Genomic DNA, 14,334 nt, shown 5'->3' with positions numbered 1-14,334 from the left:
AGCCGGGCTCTGTGCATGCCCCACGCAAGCAGCCTAGCTGAGAGCACAGCAACAGCACTGCAGCTCGGAGCGTCCGGCCCTGCGGCTCGAGCACGAGTGTGGCCAAGCCTCCCACAGCGACACCAAGGAACCGGCTGGGCTAAGGGCCACCTGGGCCCCGCCCTGCCCTGCCCAGCCTGCGGGGGGGGGGGCTGCCCGCCCTAGGGAGGAGGCGGCAGGGCCAGCTGGGTCCCGCCCTGCCCAGCCTGCGGGGGGGGGGGGGGGCAGGCTGCCCGCCCTAGGGAGGAGGCGGCAGGGCCAGTTGGGCCCCGCCCTGCCCAGCCTGCGGGGGGGGGGGGGCAGGCTGCACGCCCGAGGGAGGAGGCGGCAGGGCCAGTTGGGCCCCGCCCTGCCCAGCCTGCGGGGGGGGGGGGGCAGGCTGCACGCCCGAGGGAGGAGGCGGCAGGGCCAGTTGGGCCCCGCCCTGCCCAGCCTGCGGGGGGGGGGGGGGCAGGCTGCACGCCCGAGGGAGGAGGCGGCAGGGCCAGTTGGGCCCCGCCCTGCCCAGCCTGCGGGGGGGGGGGGCTGCACGCCCGAGGGAGGAGGCGGCAGGGCCAGTTGGGCCCCGCCCTGCCCTGCCCAGCCTGCGGGGGGGGGGCTGCACACCCGAGGGAGGAGGCGGCAGGGCCAGGGGCCGAGGAGCCCCCCCCCCCCATCGCTTTTCCTTTCTGTAGCAACTGGGCGGCTTCCACCCCCGCCCCTCCGAGCCCCCCAGGCAGGCGGGGGAGGGGCCGGTGGGCTCCCCGGGCGGCGGGGGGGCAGGAGCGGGCCCACGTGGGAGCTCCAGCCGGGGGGGCAGAGATCCAGGTGCCCCCCCGCGGGGGCCTGGCCCCGCCACCTTTGCGCGAGCAGCCCCGGGGCGGGGGGTCCGGGGGGGCGGGGCTCGGGGCTGCGCGCGCCCCCCCCACGTGGCCCCCGAGCCGCTAGTGGCCGCGCCGGGGGCGCCACGTGGAGTTTGTTTCCCGGGGAAGCGCCTCACGTGACCGGCATCAGCTGATCCAACATGGCCGGGGCCCGCCGGGGCTGAGCTCGGGCCCGTCCCAGCTCGGGCAGCCCCGGTAGGAGCCGGGGGGGCGGGGGGAGAGGGGCGGGGGGGTTGGGGGCAAGGGGCTGGGGGGGATTGGGCGGGGGGAGAGGGGCGGGGGGGGATTGGGTGGGGGAGAGGGGCAGGGGGGTTGGGGGCAAGGGGCTGGGGGGGATTGGGCGGGGGGAGAGGGGCGGGGGGGTTGGGGGCAAGGGGCTGGGGGGGATTGGGCGGGGGGAGAGGGGCGGGGGGGTTGGGGGCAAGGGGCTGGGGGGGATTGGGCGGGGGGAGAGGGGCGGGGGGGGATTGGGTGGGGGAGAGGGGCAGGGGGGTTGGGGGCAAGGGGCTGGGGGGGATTGGGCGGGGGGAGAGGGGCGGGGGGGTTGGGGGCAAGGGGCTGGGGGGGATTGGGTGGGGGAGAGGGGCGGGGGGGTTGGGGGCAAGGGGCTGGGGGGGATTGGGTGGGGGAGAGGGGCAGGGGGGTTGGGGGCAAGGGGCTGGGGGGGATTGGGCGGGGGGAGAGGGGCGGGGGGGTTGGGGGCAAGGGGCTGGGGGGGATTGGGCGGGGGAGAGGGGCAGGGGGGGTTTGGGCGGGGGGGATTGGGCGGGGGGAGAGGGGCGGGGGGGTTGGGGGCCAAGGGGCTGGGGGGGATTGGGCGGGGGAGAGGGGCGGGGGGGTTGGGGGCAAGGGGCTGGGGGGGATTGGGCGGGGGGAGAGGGGCAGGGGGGATTGGGCGGGGGGAGAGGGCCGGGGCGGTTGGGGGGCAAGGGGCTGGGGGGGATTGGGCGGGGGAGAGGGGCGGGGGGGTTGGGGGCAAGGGGCTGGGGGGGATTGGGCGGGGGGAGAGGGGCAGGGGGGATTGGGCGGGGGGAGAGGGCCGGGGCGGTTGGGGGGCAAGGGGCTGGGGGGGATTGGGCGGGGGAGAGGGCCGGGGCGGGGGGAGAGGGGCGGGGGGGTTGGGGGCCAAGGGGCTGGGGGGGATTGGGCGGGGGAGAGGGCCGGGGCGGTTGGGGGCCAAGGGGCTGGGGGGGATTGGGCGGGGGAGAGGGCCGGGGCGGTTGGGGGGCAAGGGGCTGGGGGGGGGCGCGGCCCCGCAGCTGCCTGCCCTGCTAAGGCGTGTCCGTGTCCCGCAGACGGGTGCTGCCGCTGCCCAGCATGGAGATCTTGCTGCGCCGGGTGCAGACCGACCTGAGCATCGACTCCCGGCAGCTGGCGGCCGCGGCGGAGGGGGCCCATCTCATCGCCTTGGTGCCCAGCAAGTGGCTGGCGAGCCTGAAGGAGCGCAGGGCGCTGCCGGGCCCGTGCCCGCGGCCGGAGGGGCTGAGCGAGCTGGAGGTGAGGACTTGCCTTCAGCACTCTGTGCAGAAGCTGCCCACCGGCTGGGCCCGAGTGGAAGTCCATGGGCTGAGCAAAGAGAGTCTGGCGTACCCGCTGGCGCTGCCCCCCGGCGCGCAGGACGAGCCACGCGGGGCCTCGGAAACACTCCAGGGGTTCATGCAGGATGTCGCCTCCCAGAACTACCGAAACTTGTGGCACAGAGCTCACCGCCTGTACGTGCAGCCCTACTGCCACGCGCCCAGGGTGCCCACGGCGCCGGCCCTGGACGTGCTCCGTGGGGCTCTCCAGAAGCTCTACGGCCTCCCTTTTCTCCCGGTGGGCAGGAGCGCGCAGTGCCCCTCTCCTGCCAAGGACGGCCCGGCAGCCCCAAAGGGGCCGTTCTGCCCAAACCTCCTCCAAGCAGAAGCTCTCCTGGAGTCAGCCAGCATGCTGTACGTCATCTACCCCCACGTGCAGTATTGCTTGCATGACATGGTGACCTTCAGTCCCGCAAAGCTCGCCAACAGCCACGCCAAAGTCCTTTTCATCCTCTTCCACATCCTGCAGGCCGTGCGGGCCTGTCACCACGCGGGGCTGGCGTGCGGCCCCTTCTCCCTTCGCGACGTGGCCGTGGACGAGAAGCTGTGCAGCCGGCTCAGAATTAACCTGCGCGAGTACGAGAAGCTGAAGGAGGCCGAGGGGGATCGAAGTGCGGCTGAGGAAAGCAGTGCTGCGGAGCACAGTGGGAAGCCAGCGAGGTGCATGGCTTGCCAGGAGGAGCTCAGGAGCCTTGTGCTGGACTGGGTGCACGGGCGAGTCAGTAACTTCCACTACCTCATGCAGCTGAATCGCTTGGCTGGCCGGAGAATGGGAGACCCCAACTACCACCCGGTTTTGCCCTGGGTGGTGGATTTCACCACCCGGAACGGCAAGTTCCGAGACCTGCGGAAATCCAAGTTCCGCCTCAACAAAGGAGACAAGCAGCTGGACTTCACCTATGAGATGACCAAGCAGGCCTTTGCGGCCGGAGGAGCCAGCGGAGAACAGCTCCACGTCCCTCACCACATCTCCGACGTCCTCTCCGACATCACCTACTACGTCTACACGGCCCGGCGCACCCCCAAGGCCGTGCTCTGCGGCCACGTGCGGTCGCAGTGGGAGCCCAACGAGTATCCGGCCAGCATGGAGCGCATGCAGAGCTGGACGCCGGACGAGTGCATCCCGGAGTTCTACACGGACCCCACCATCTTTAGATCCATCCACCCCGACATGCCCGACCTGGCTGTGCCAGCCTGGTGCAGCTCCTGCCAGGAGTTCATTGAAGTCCATCGCACGCTGCTGGAGAGCAGGGAAGTCTCTCAGGATCTTCACCACTGGATTGACCTCACGTTTGGCTACAAGCTGCTGGGGAAGGACGCGGTCAAAGAGAAGAACGTCTGCCTGCACCTGGTGGACAGCCACACCCACCTGACCAGCTACGGCGTGGTGCAGCTCTTCGACCAGCCGCACCCCCGCCGCACGGCGGGACTCGCGCATCTCCCTGCCGACGCGCCGCTCGTGGCTCGGCCTCCCGGCCAGCGCGCCGCAGAGCTGCTGCTCCTAGAGGACCAGGGCCAGGCAGGAGAGCGGGTCAGCGGGCTGGTCTTGGAGGCCATGCCCTGTGACACCAGCTGGTCAGCTGACAAATCCGTCAGTGGGGAGGATGATTTGGAGCAAGGCACCGAAGCCCTGGATTCCATTCCAGCAGCAGGTAGAGCTGCCGACCAGCCCTGCCCCTGCCCGCCTGCAGCTCAGCCCTCCAGCCTGCCCCCCTTCCCCGCCGAAGCCAAAGCCTCGCATGTGCGGCCTAATCGAAGGGGCAAGCCTGGGGCCGCGGATCAGGCTGAAAGGGACAAGCTGAAGATCGCGCTTCCTGAGGGGTTTAACCCTGTCCAGGCCCTGGAGGAGCTGGAGAAACTGGACCACTTCTTAGCTAGGGGCTTGAGCAGTGATTTGGCGCTGGCGGAGCAGCCGAGGGAGGCGCTGCCGCTGGGCCTCCCGGCTCTTTTCCAGCGAGACATGCAGGCGCTGGGGGTCCTGGTCGCCGAGATTGCATTTGCACCCAGGGTGCGCACCCTGGGGCCGGAGGCCTCCCTGCTGGAGCGGTTCCTGGCCGTTCGGAGGCTTTGCCGGTACCACCCGAAGGAGATCCCGGCCCCGCTCCAGCACATGCTGGACGCTTTGCTGCAGCTGACCGTCCCCGAGGAGAAGCTTCTAAAGGACGCGGGGGCCGAGAACAGTGGCCAACTCTTCGAGTACAAGCCTGTCTCCCAGGGTCTCCCGCCCCCCAGCCCCGGGCAGCTCCTCAGCCCCTTCAGCGCCGTGGTTCCCTTCCCTCCCTATTTCCCGGCTCTGCACAAGTTCATTTGCACCTGCCAGGCGCAGAAGGTGGAGGACGAAAGTCAGGGCCGGGAGCTGGTTTTCCAGCTGTGGCAGCAGCTGGAGGGGATCCTCTGTGCAGTCACTCCCGAGGGCCTGGAGATCCTGCTGCCCTTCGCCCTGTCCCTGCTGTCGGAGGAGCACACGGCCGCCTATGCCGCCTGGTACCTCTTTGAGCCCGTCGCCAGGGCCTTGGGCCCCAAGAATGCAAACAAGTACCTGCTCAAGCCCCTGGTCGGCGCCTACGAGAATCCCTGCTGCCTCCGCGGCCGCTTCTACCTGTACACAGACTGCTTCGTGGCCCAGCTGCTGGTGCGCCTGGGGCTGCCCTCCTTCCTGGCCAACCTGCTGGCTCACATCCTGCAGGTCCTCGGCGGCGTGGAGAGCTCCCGGGAGGGAAGCAAGACTCTGCTGGGCCTGACCGAAGACGAGGAGAGTGGAGGAGGCAGCCCCGTCTCCTGCGCCTTTGGGGAGGAGATGAAGATGGACGTGGATTACACCTCGGGAGTCAGTTTCCATGACCAGGCCTATCTGCCTGAGAGCGAGGACTTCCAGAGCGGCCTCTACGTCAGCGAGCCCCTGCAGGAGCAGGAGCTGCTGAGCCTGGGCCGGCTGAGTGACAAGAGCAGCGCCAGCGAAGTGTCGGCCGATGGGGATTCCCAGAAGGACAAGAGCAGCCTGAGGTCTGGGGACAGCAGCCAGGACCTGAAGCAGAGCGAAGAGTCGGAGGAGGAAGAGGAGGAGGCGGAGGAGGAGGAGGAGGAGGAACAGGAGGAGGCCGTGGTTGCTCCAGCACTCCCCACGCCCGCCCCCCTGGACGCCCCCCTGGCCGATGAGCCCAGCGAGCCAGAAGAGGGGGAGCAGGAGCTGCAGGAGCACTCGGAAGACAAAGAGCAGACGATCCTTCTGGGTAGGACTCGGTGGGGGATGCTGGGGCAGTGGGGAGGGACTGGGGGGCAGAGAGCTGCGAGGAGCTGCACCCGCCCAGCAAGTGCCCCTCAGCTCCCCAGGAAAGGGTCCCGCCGGCGCCCCGGGTGCTCCGAGCTGTAGGTGGAGCCCAGATGCTGCGGGAGGGATGTGAAATCCCCTTTCATTGGCAACTGGCTAAACGAGAAGTTCACCAACTGGGCTGGAGTGGCCCCCCTGCTACTTTCAGGCTGCTCCAGCCTGGCCACAGAGCGCCCCCCTGCCAGCAGCCCCCTTCCCAGGCGCCCTGCAGGGCAGGAGCAGCCCCAGCCCCCGGTGAACCGGAATGGGGAAGCCTCACCCGTTACCCTGTTACCCTGCCCGTCCCGAGCGGGCAGGTGCTAGACTGATGCCTGGCTGCTGCTGTGGGTCGGGGTGAGTGGGGCCCATGGGCAGGTGCGATTCTTGCTGCCCCTGTGTTGCAGACACGGCCTGTAAGATGGTGCGGTGGCTCTCGGCCAAGCTGGGCCCTACCGTGACGTCCCGCTACATCGCCAGGAACCTGCTCCGCCTCCTCACCTCCTGCTACGTCGGTAACGTGCCTGGCCGGCTCGGGAGGGGCTGCCCGGGGCTGTGAATGCTGAGGCCCCACAGCTGGGTGCCTGGGGGGATCGCGCCCGGCTCTCACTGAGCCATCTCTCCGGCAGGCCCTGCCCGGCAGCAGTTTGTCCCCAGCAGCGAGGAGACCAGTCCCCTGAGCGCGGGAAACATCTACCAGAAGCGCCCGGTGCTGGGGGACCAGGTGTCCAGGCCGGTGCTGGCCTGCCTCATGTACCTGGCCTGCCTGTACGGAGAGCCTGTCCTGACTTACCAGTACCTGCCCTACGTCAGCTACCTGGTCAGTGTCCCGCCGGCTCCTTCCCTGTGGCTGTCGGCGCCCGCGGGGGTCGAGGGCTGGGGCGGATGCCGACCTGCGGGAGGGGTAATGTCCAGCACGGGCCCTTAGCGGGAGCCCTGGGCGTTGGCGCTCGGCAAGGTGGTGCTGCGAGCGGCAGGAGAGAGCCCGTGGCTGGGACTGCCTCTTCCGGGAGTGAGGTCCCGCTTGCTGGCAGCGGAGGCTTCCTCTGGCTGCAAACCTGCATTGCCCAGGGGCGCGTGGGGCCGGAGAGCTGGCCAGGGGCACGCGGAGCAGGGGGGCGGTGCAGGGCCGGAGGGCGGGCCCAGGGGTGTGCAGGGCGGGCAGGCTGGAGGGTGGTACGCGGGGGGGGGGGCGTGTGGGGCCAGTTGGGGGCATGCAGGGCGGGGGGGCGGTGCAGGGCCGGAGGGCTGGCCCAGGGGTGCGCAGGGCGGGCAGGCTGTAGGGTGGTATGCGGGGGGGGGGGCGTGTGGGGCCAGCTGGGGGCATGCAGGGCGGGGGGGCGGTGCAGGGCCGGAGGGCTGGCCCAGGGGTGCGCAGGGCAGGCAGGCTGGAGGGTGGTACGCGGGGGCGCGCAGGGTGGGGGGGCCAGTGGGGCCGGCCAGGGGCATGCAGGGCGGGGGGAAGGTGCAGAGCGGGAGCAGGGGCGTGTGGGACCGGCTGGGGGCATACAGGGTGGGGGGGAGGTGCAGAGTGGGGGGCATGTGGGGCCAGCCGGGGGCATGCAGAGCGGGGGGGCGTGTGGGGCAGAGCGGGGGGAGGGGGTACATGAGCCGGCCCTGGGGTGCTGCACGACATACATGCTGGACGGCTCCAGGAGGGCCTGAAGGATATTGGCAAGACGATGGGTTGCTGGGTTTGACATTGCTCCTGGCGCGGGTGGTTCTCTGGCCGAGGGGCGGTCGTGGCGACCGGCAGCCGGAGGCCGGTTCCCAACACTCCACCGTGATTTGTGCGAAGGGTTCGTCTCTGACCCGGTTTTACTCTTTGACGTGGTTCTCGTGACTTTTCTGCTTCCAGACTCCTGCCCCAGGAAGAATTTCAGGCTTTTCCCCTCCCCCTTTGGCTCCGCGGTGCGGGTGGGAGGCGCAGCGTTCGTGGAAAAACACTGACCTGCCGAGGCGCTTTCTGTGGGAAAAAGCTTGTTTTTGAAACGAGGCCATTTTCCGTGGAAACTGAAGCAGTTTTAGCGGTCGGGCGGCAGCAGGCACTGGGGTGGCTCCCCCCGGCGCGCTCTGACCCCTCCGCCTGGGTGGACAGTCGCAGGCTCCCCACGCGGACTTGGAGTTGGGATGGCAGCTGAGCGCTTTGACCCCTTGTTTTACTCCAGACGGCGGGGGGAGGGCGTGAAGTCAGAGGGAGGAAACCCTAGCGCACCCACCAGTTGCTCCTGCCGGGGCTCAGCCCTGGGCTGAGAGGGAAGGGACGTAGCGGGGGCTCGGCGGGGCCTCTGGGAAGGGCCTGGTGCCTTGGGTGAGGGCCTGGCTGGAGGCCGGGGACTCTCGACAGGAGACTGCTGGTGTTAGCGTCACTCCCCGCTCTCCGGCGGAGCCGTGGCCAGAGCCGTCCTTGCAGCCAGGCAGCCGGTCACTGAGCCTTGAGGTCCGGGCACAGGCTGCTCTCCCGGCTCGGAAGCCCTTAGGGACAGAGCCAGGATCGGGGCGAACCCTGCATCACGCGTTTGGACGACGCAGGCCCCGGAGTCCGGCCCCAGGATGTTCTGCTGGTGGCGGTGCCGAGCAGACGAGGGCCGGGGGAGGTCAGGGCCCCCTCCTCTCTGCCTCCCTCCCCGAGACGCCTGATACCGTCTGTGCCTCCCTCCTCGGGGCTTGGGGTCTCTCCGGCAGACGAGGCTTTGGGCTCAGCCTCCCCTAGAGCTTGCTGGTTCCTTGTGGGGCTGGATGCTGGAGGGGGCGGGAGGCTGAGCGCGGCCCCGCACGTGGCTTGTCCAACCCGTGCAGGCGGCAGTGGAGGGAGCCCGCGGCCCGTGACGCTCTCTTTGCTCCCAGGTTGCCCCTGGCAGCGGGGTTGGCGCTGGCCGGCTGAACAGCAGGAAGGAGGCTGGGCTGCTGGCCGCTGTGACTCTCACCCAGAAGATAATCGTGTGCCTGTCCGACACCACCCTGATGGACATTCTGCCCAAGATCAGCCAGGAGGTCCTGCTGCCCGTGCTGGGCTTCCTGACCTCGCCTGCCGCTGGGTGCGTGGAGCCCAGGCTGGCACAGCCCAGGCAGCTGGGAGGAAGCTCTCTTGGGTGGCTGCTACGTGGCCCCAGCCCCCGGCGGGCTCTCCTCATGCCACTGGGCGTGAGTGCGGAGCTCTCTGGGGCGGGCTCCCCGCCGGGCTCCGGGAGAGCAGGCTCCCCGCCGGGCTCCGGGAGAGCAGGCTCCCCGCCGGGCTCCGGGAGAGCGGGCTCCCCGCCGGGCTCCGGGAGAGCGGGCTCCCCGCCGGGCTCCCGGAGAGCGGGCTCCCCGCCGGGCTCCCGGAGAGCGGGCTCCCCGCCGGGCTCCCGGAGAGCGGGCTCCCCGCCGGGCTCCCGGAGAGCGGGCTCCCCGCCGGGCTCCGGGAGAGCGGGCTCCCCGCCGGGCTCCGGGAGAGCGGGCTCCCCGCCGGGGCGCATGCTGCTGGTTTGCGAGGCGGGATGGTGACCCTTGTGTTTGCTCAGTTTCCCTAGTGGCACCCAGGCCCGCGTCGTCCTGTGTCTTAAGACCATCAGTTTAATTGCCCTGGTCTGCCTGCGGATTGGGCAGGAGATGGTGCAGCAGCACTTGAGTGATGCTGTGGGAACCTTCTTTGGGGCTTTCTCGCTGCTGCAGGATCGGCAAGAGCAGGTTAGTGGGTCCCTCTCCCCCGGGCTGCGGGCTCACGGACACAGTGCCGGGGTCTCGCTGGCAATCTGTCTCCTGCTCAGGGCCTGGCGCCGGAGTCCCTGCGCCATGGTGACACGCCGGAGCCGGAACTGCCCCTGGACCCAGCCGTCCTGGCAGAGCTGCAGAAGGTCTTTAGCCCGGAGATGGCCTACAACACCTACGTCCCCTTCTCTTGCCTGCTAGGTACGCTTAGCGCCTTCTCCCGCCGGGGCCTCGTGCGCACAGCCTGCTCTGCGGGCTCACGCCTGGCCTGGCTCCAAGGGCTGCACCTGCTCTGCCCAGGAAGCCTGAGCCGAGACCCAGCCCTGACGGACAGGAATAGGGCGCTGGCCTGGAAGGCCTTTGGGTGCCCTGCCGGCCTCGTGCTATTGCGGGGGAGATGGGGCGCCGGGGAGGCTCCTCCCAGAGCTGTGCTCTCTCCTTTCAGGTGACGTCATCCGAACGATTGTCCCTAAGCACGTGCTGGTGGGCAGACTGGCCAGCGCGTACCTGGAGAGTGTGAACCCCACGGGCCTGCCTCTGGCCAGCCCGGAGCCAGCTCCCAGCGCAGCCTGCCCGGAGCAGGACGCCCGAGGCCCCCACGAGGACAGTCACTCGGGCACCTTTGGAAGCGTGTTGGTGGGAAACCGCATTCCCGTCCCCGCGGGGAGCCCGCCAGAGAGGTCCAGCTCGCTCTGCTTCAGCCCCCGCGGGGACGGCCTTGGCCCGGGGGCAGCCGGGCAGGAGAACGCCCTGAGGCAGGAGCTGCCCCGCGGTGCCCACATGCTGTGTGGGAACTGGCTGGCCTACTGGCAGTACGAGATCGGGGTGAGCCAGCACGACTCCCGCTTCCACTTCCACCAGATCAAGCTGCAGAGCTTTGTGGGGCACACGGGGGCCGTGAAGTGCGTGGCCCCGCTCGGCGGCGAGGACTTCTTCCTGAGCGGCAGCAAGGACCGGACCGTGCGCCTCTGGCCCCTCTACAACTGCGGGGACGGCACCTGGGAGACGGAGCCGCGGCTCACGTACGCGCAGCACAGGAAGTCGGTCTTCTCCGTCAGCCCGCTGGAGGCCCCGCAGCAGGTGGTGAGCTGCGACGGGACGGTCCATGTCTGGGACCAGTTCACAGGTGAGGGGAAGCCAGGCTGGGGTGAGTGGCAGAGCTGGGACCAGGCCAACGCTAGTTCTGCACCCAGCCCTGCCCGCCGCCGCTGGCTGGCACCTCTGCAGTGGCGCTGTCCTGCCTGGCCAGCTTGCCGTGCAGGGTGCCCTGTGTCCCCCTAGAGCCGGGCTCTGTCCCGTCCTGCGGCCGACGCCTGGGGGGCCCTGCAGCTGTGCCGGGCTGGGCACACCCAAGGCCTGGGACTGCTTTGGTCTGGGCATGGTGCCCCAAGCCGGGACGCCCGCCTGCTGCTTGTGCACCTCGAGAGCTGCTTGTTCTTTCCAAAGGCAAACTGCTCCGGACCTTCGACGCTCCGGACAGCAAAGTCCCCATCACTGCCATGGCCACCATGCCTGCTCCCCACAGCAGCATCGCCGTGGCCAGCGCAGACTCGGTGCTGCGCTTCATTGACCACAGGAAGCCAGGAGTTCAGGTACTGGGGGCTTGGCTGTCCCTAGCCCTCAGGGGCACCTTCCGCACAGCTGACCCTGCCTGCAGGGTGCGGGTCTGGCCTCCCTTTGCTGCCCCTGCTGGGGATCCCTCCCGGTGCCCAGTAACCGGGGCTCCCTGCCTCTCCCCGGCAGCACGAGTTCCGGCTGGCCAGTGGGGTGAGCGCTGGACTCATCCGCTGCTTGGCCATCAGCCCCAGTGGGCGCAGCGTCCTGGCTGGCTTCTCGTCGGGCTTCATTGTGCTGCTGGACACCAGGACGGGGCTCATCTTGAGGGGGTGGCCGGCCCACGAGGGAGACATCCTGCAGCTCAAGGTGAGAGGTGGGGCGGGGGTGATGGCAGGGCTGGGGGGTCCTGCTCCCCTGGCTCTTGCCGCCTTTCCAGTGTGGGTGCAGACGTGCCCGTTTGCCCCCCCCGCAAGTCTCCAGCTCTTGGCTGACTTGGGCCTGGTGCGCTGGCTGGGGGGCTGCCGTGGGGCGGCCCAGCCACAGGAGCTGCGGTGCGTGGGCGGGTGCCGCTCGCAGCCCGTTCTAATGAGTAACTCTTGTCCATATTTACCTGCCCCCAGCAGCGGGGCCGCAGCGTGTCCTTGACCCAGTTGGGGTTAAGCAAAGTTCACCTGTGGGGGCTGTTTACCTCTCCTCGCGGGTGGCGCTGGGCGGGCGGGCGGGCGAGGCGGAGACGCGCTCCGTGCACGGTCCCGTGGGGGGCCAGACGTCCGCGGTGAGCCAGAGATGGGCGGGAGCCTAGGGCCACGCTCCTGCCAGCGAGAGAGGCCGGGGCGCCCTGGGGGACAGGCTCCTGCCGGCAGGGTGGGGCGCCGGGGGGCGGGGGCCAGGCTCCGGTGGTGCAGACCTGGCTTCACTGCACTTTCTCACCTGCAGGCTGTAGAGGGCAGCGTGCTGCTCAGCTCCTCCTCCGATCACTCGCTGACGGTCTGGAAGGAGCTGGAGCAGAAGCCTTTGCACCAGTACAAATCGGCCTCCGAGCCCGTCCACGCCTTCGACCTCTATGGCAGCGAGGTGGTGACCGGCACGGTGGCCAACAAGATCGGGGTCTACTCCCTGGGGGAGTCCTCTGCCCTGCCCACCAGCACAACCAAGCTGAGTTCGGAGAACTTCCGCGGCACCCTGACCAGCCTGGCCGTGCTGCCCACCAAGTGCCAGCTCCTGCTGGGCTCTGACAACGGGCTGATCCGCCTCCTGGCGTAGGGGCCTCCGCGGCCAGCTCTGGGGGGTAGCACCTAAGGCCAGTACTCCACTTCTGGGCAGGGCTGAGGCCTTTCCCCGGGGGCCCCAGTAAATCCCCCGCCCTGCCTACCTTCAAGAAGCCATAACGGAGGGACCTCCACTGCCTGCTGCTGGGGGGAGTTTGGGCGTTGCGGGGCAGCGTCGCCCCTCTGGAGGCCTGGAGCCTTCCACACCGCGTGTGCCTGAGCTGCTTAGGGACGTGGGCCGGGCGCGGGGCGAGGCACACGGCCCCCACCCTGCACACTCAGCCCCCCGGGCCGGGCTAGCGCCGCACTCGGGTCCTCAGGGCAGTGGGAGGCAGTGGAGCCAGCTCTCTACCCAAGGCAGCCACCACCTGCTGCCCGCCCTCGGTCGGGGGTGGGAATGCACCTGCCCCAGCGGCCAGGGGGCAGGAACTAGATTTGGTGGGGGGTGCTCCTAGCCAGGCCCCCTGGTGGGGGAGGGGGAGGAACGTCTGCCCCCCAGAGGCAGAGGCCAGAGGGGATTTCTTTTGCCTGCTGTGCTGGGAGCAGCCCCCTCAGTGCTGGGCGGAGTTGAGGCTCGGGGTGGGGGTGGCTTGAGCCCTTCCTTGCTGTCCTGCCTCTCGCTCTACCCTAGCGGGCGGGACCCCACAGGCCTGCCACTCGGTGCTGCCCTCGGCCCCAGGATGCCCCCTCCTGCCGGAGACCGGCCCTCTCTGTGCCCTTGCGGGGGCTCCCTGGGCCTGCCTGCCCGCCCCGCTCTGAGCCTTTGCAGAATGGTGCTGGGCAGGCGGGGTCAGGGCCAGCCTGTGCCATGGGGTTAACCATGCACGTCCCTCCCAGGCACTGGGGGGGGCTGGCACTCTGCCAGGCTGGGAGCCTTTGGGGGTCTCTACTCCCCACAGAAGGGGGCTGAGCACTTAGTCCCTCGCTGCCCCTCGCCTGGGGGGGGCTCTGTCCCTTGTTGCCTATTAACTCTTTGCAATAGATGTAAATATTTCTTCTAATAAAGAGACCATGAGAGGAGCCTTTCTGTGTGTGCTGCTGTGGGGGATGGGTGGGCGGGAATGGGGAAAAACACTCGTGAGCGTGGGGGCCTTCACAGAGTGATACATGCTGGTGCTCTCATGCAGCCAGGCCTAAAACATCCTTGGACTTTCTAAACATTCCTGCCCCAAAAAAGTGCTGCAGTCAACATGGGTCAATTCTATGTTAGACCTTGTCCTCCCTGATAGAGAGGAACGGATCACAGAACTAAAAGTTAAATGGTAGCTTAGGTAGCGGTGATTATAACTTTTCACATTTATAATGTGCAAAGAGGAAAAACACCAGACCCATAATCTATATTCCTGGTGCTCTAATAGGGCCAGTTTCACAAAGCTGAAAACAAGCATGAGCCAAACACTTGTGAGGAAGAATTTGATCAGAAAAGAAGTGAATGATAAAATAGGACTCTTAAGAACATCTTCCTCAATGTCCTTTCTCCTCCTCCTCCCCCCCCCACAAACAAGGAAAAGGGCTGTGCTGATTAAAAAAGTCACCTGGGCTAGAGAGGAATATAGGCAATTGTATAAAGTTCAAAAACAAAACCAACAGAAAATCCCGACAACAAAATGTAACAGATGGAAGAAAAGGGAAAGCTATTAACAGTTTAATATGAATTTGAAGGCAGTAACTGTAGAAAATTGATAAGGGAAGCCAAGGGCTGCAAGGAGAGATCAATGGACAGGAAGGTGTTTTTTAAATAAATGGGGGTGGGTGGGGTGGAAATGAATGTTTACAATGATATTGGTACATTAGTATATGAAAATGGCAGAATTCTTAATACAAAAAATGCCATTTTCAATTAGTATTTCTGTTCTATGTTGCGGGGCGGGGGGGGGGTGGACATAATGCAGTCTTGATTGGTGGATGATAAAACTCTTTCCGTTCCACTAGTTACCCTGGAGGATGCTGTTCAGATGCTATTAGAGTTTGGTATTTTAAAATCAGCAGGTCTAGATAACTTGCAACTAGGAGCTTTAAAAGAGCTGGCTGAGGTG

The 14,334-nt window shown here is 67.8% G+C and overlaps 1 protein-coding gene across 1 annotated transcript; it reads left to right on the top strand.

The window, feature by feature from the left end:
• Positions 1 to 836: 836 nt before the first annotated feature.
• Positions 837 to 13,318, top strand: WDR81 (WD repeat domain 81). Its single transcript, XM_075904476.1, has 11 exons — positions 837 to 1,097; positions 2,198 to 5,709; positions 6,191 to 6,298; positions 6,413 to 6,603; positions 8,631 to 8,821; positions 9,287 to 9,452; positions 9,533 to 9,674; positions 9,919 to 10,599; positions 10,920 to 11,065; positions 11,217 to 11,396; positions 11,967 to 13,318. The coding sequence occupies exons 2-11, from the start codon at positions 2,220 to 2,222 to the stop codon at positions 12,291 to 12,293; spliced, it is 5,622 nt and encodes a 1,873-aa protein (XP_075760591.1). The 5' UTR covers positions 837 to 1,097; positions 2,198 to 2,219; the 3' UTR covers positions 12,294 to 13,318.
• The last annotated feature ends 1,016 nt before the right edge of the window (positions 13,319 to 14,334 follow it).

Source organism: Pelodiscus sinensis, chromosome 21, assembly GCF_049634645.1.
Source record: "Pelodiscus sinensis isolate JC-2024 chromosome 21, ASM4963464v1, whole genome shotgun sequence".
Taxonomy (NCBI): Eukaryota; Metazoa; Chordata; order Testudines; family Trionychidae; genus Pelodiscus; species Pelodiscus sinensis.
Note: the sequence above shows the minus strand (reverse complement) of the source record. Positions and strands in the feature narration are given on the sequence as shown.

Coding starts and splice junctions, on each gene's coding strand:
- WDR81 (XM_075904476.1), top strand. CDS start 2,220: ATGGAGATCTTGCTGCGCCGGGTGCAGACCGACCTGAGCATCGACTCC. Junction 6,604..8,630: donor TGCCCTACGTCAGCTACCTG/GTCAGTGTCCCG, acceptor CTTTGCTCCCAG/GTTGCCCCTGGCAGCGGGGT. Junction 11,066..11,216: donor ACAGGAAGCCAGGAGTTCAG/GTACTGGGGGCT, acceptor TCTCCCCGGCAG/CACGAGTTCCGGCTGGCCAG.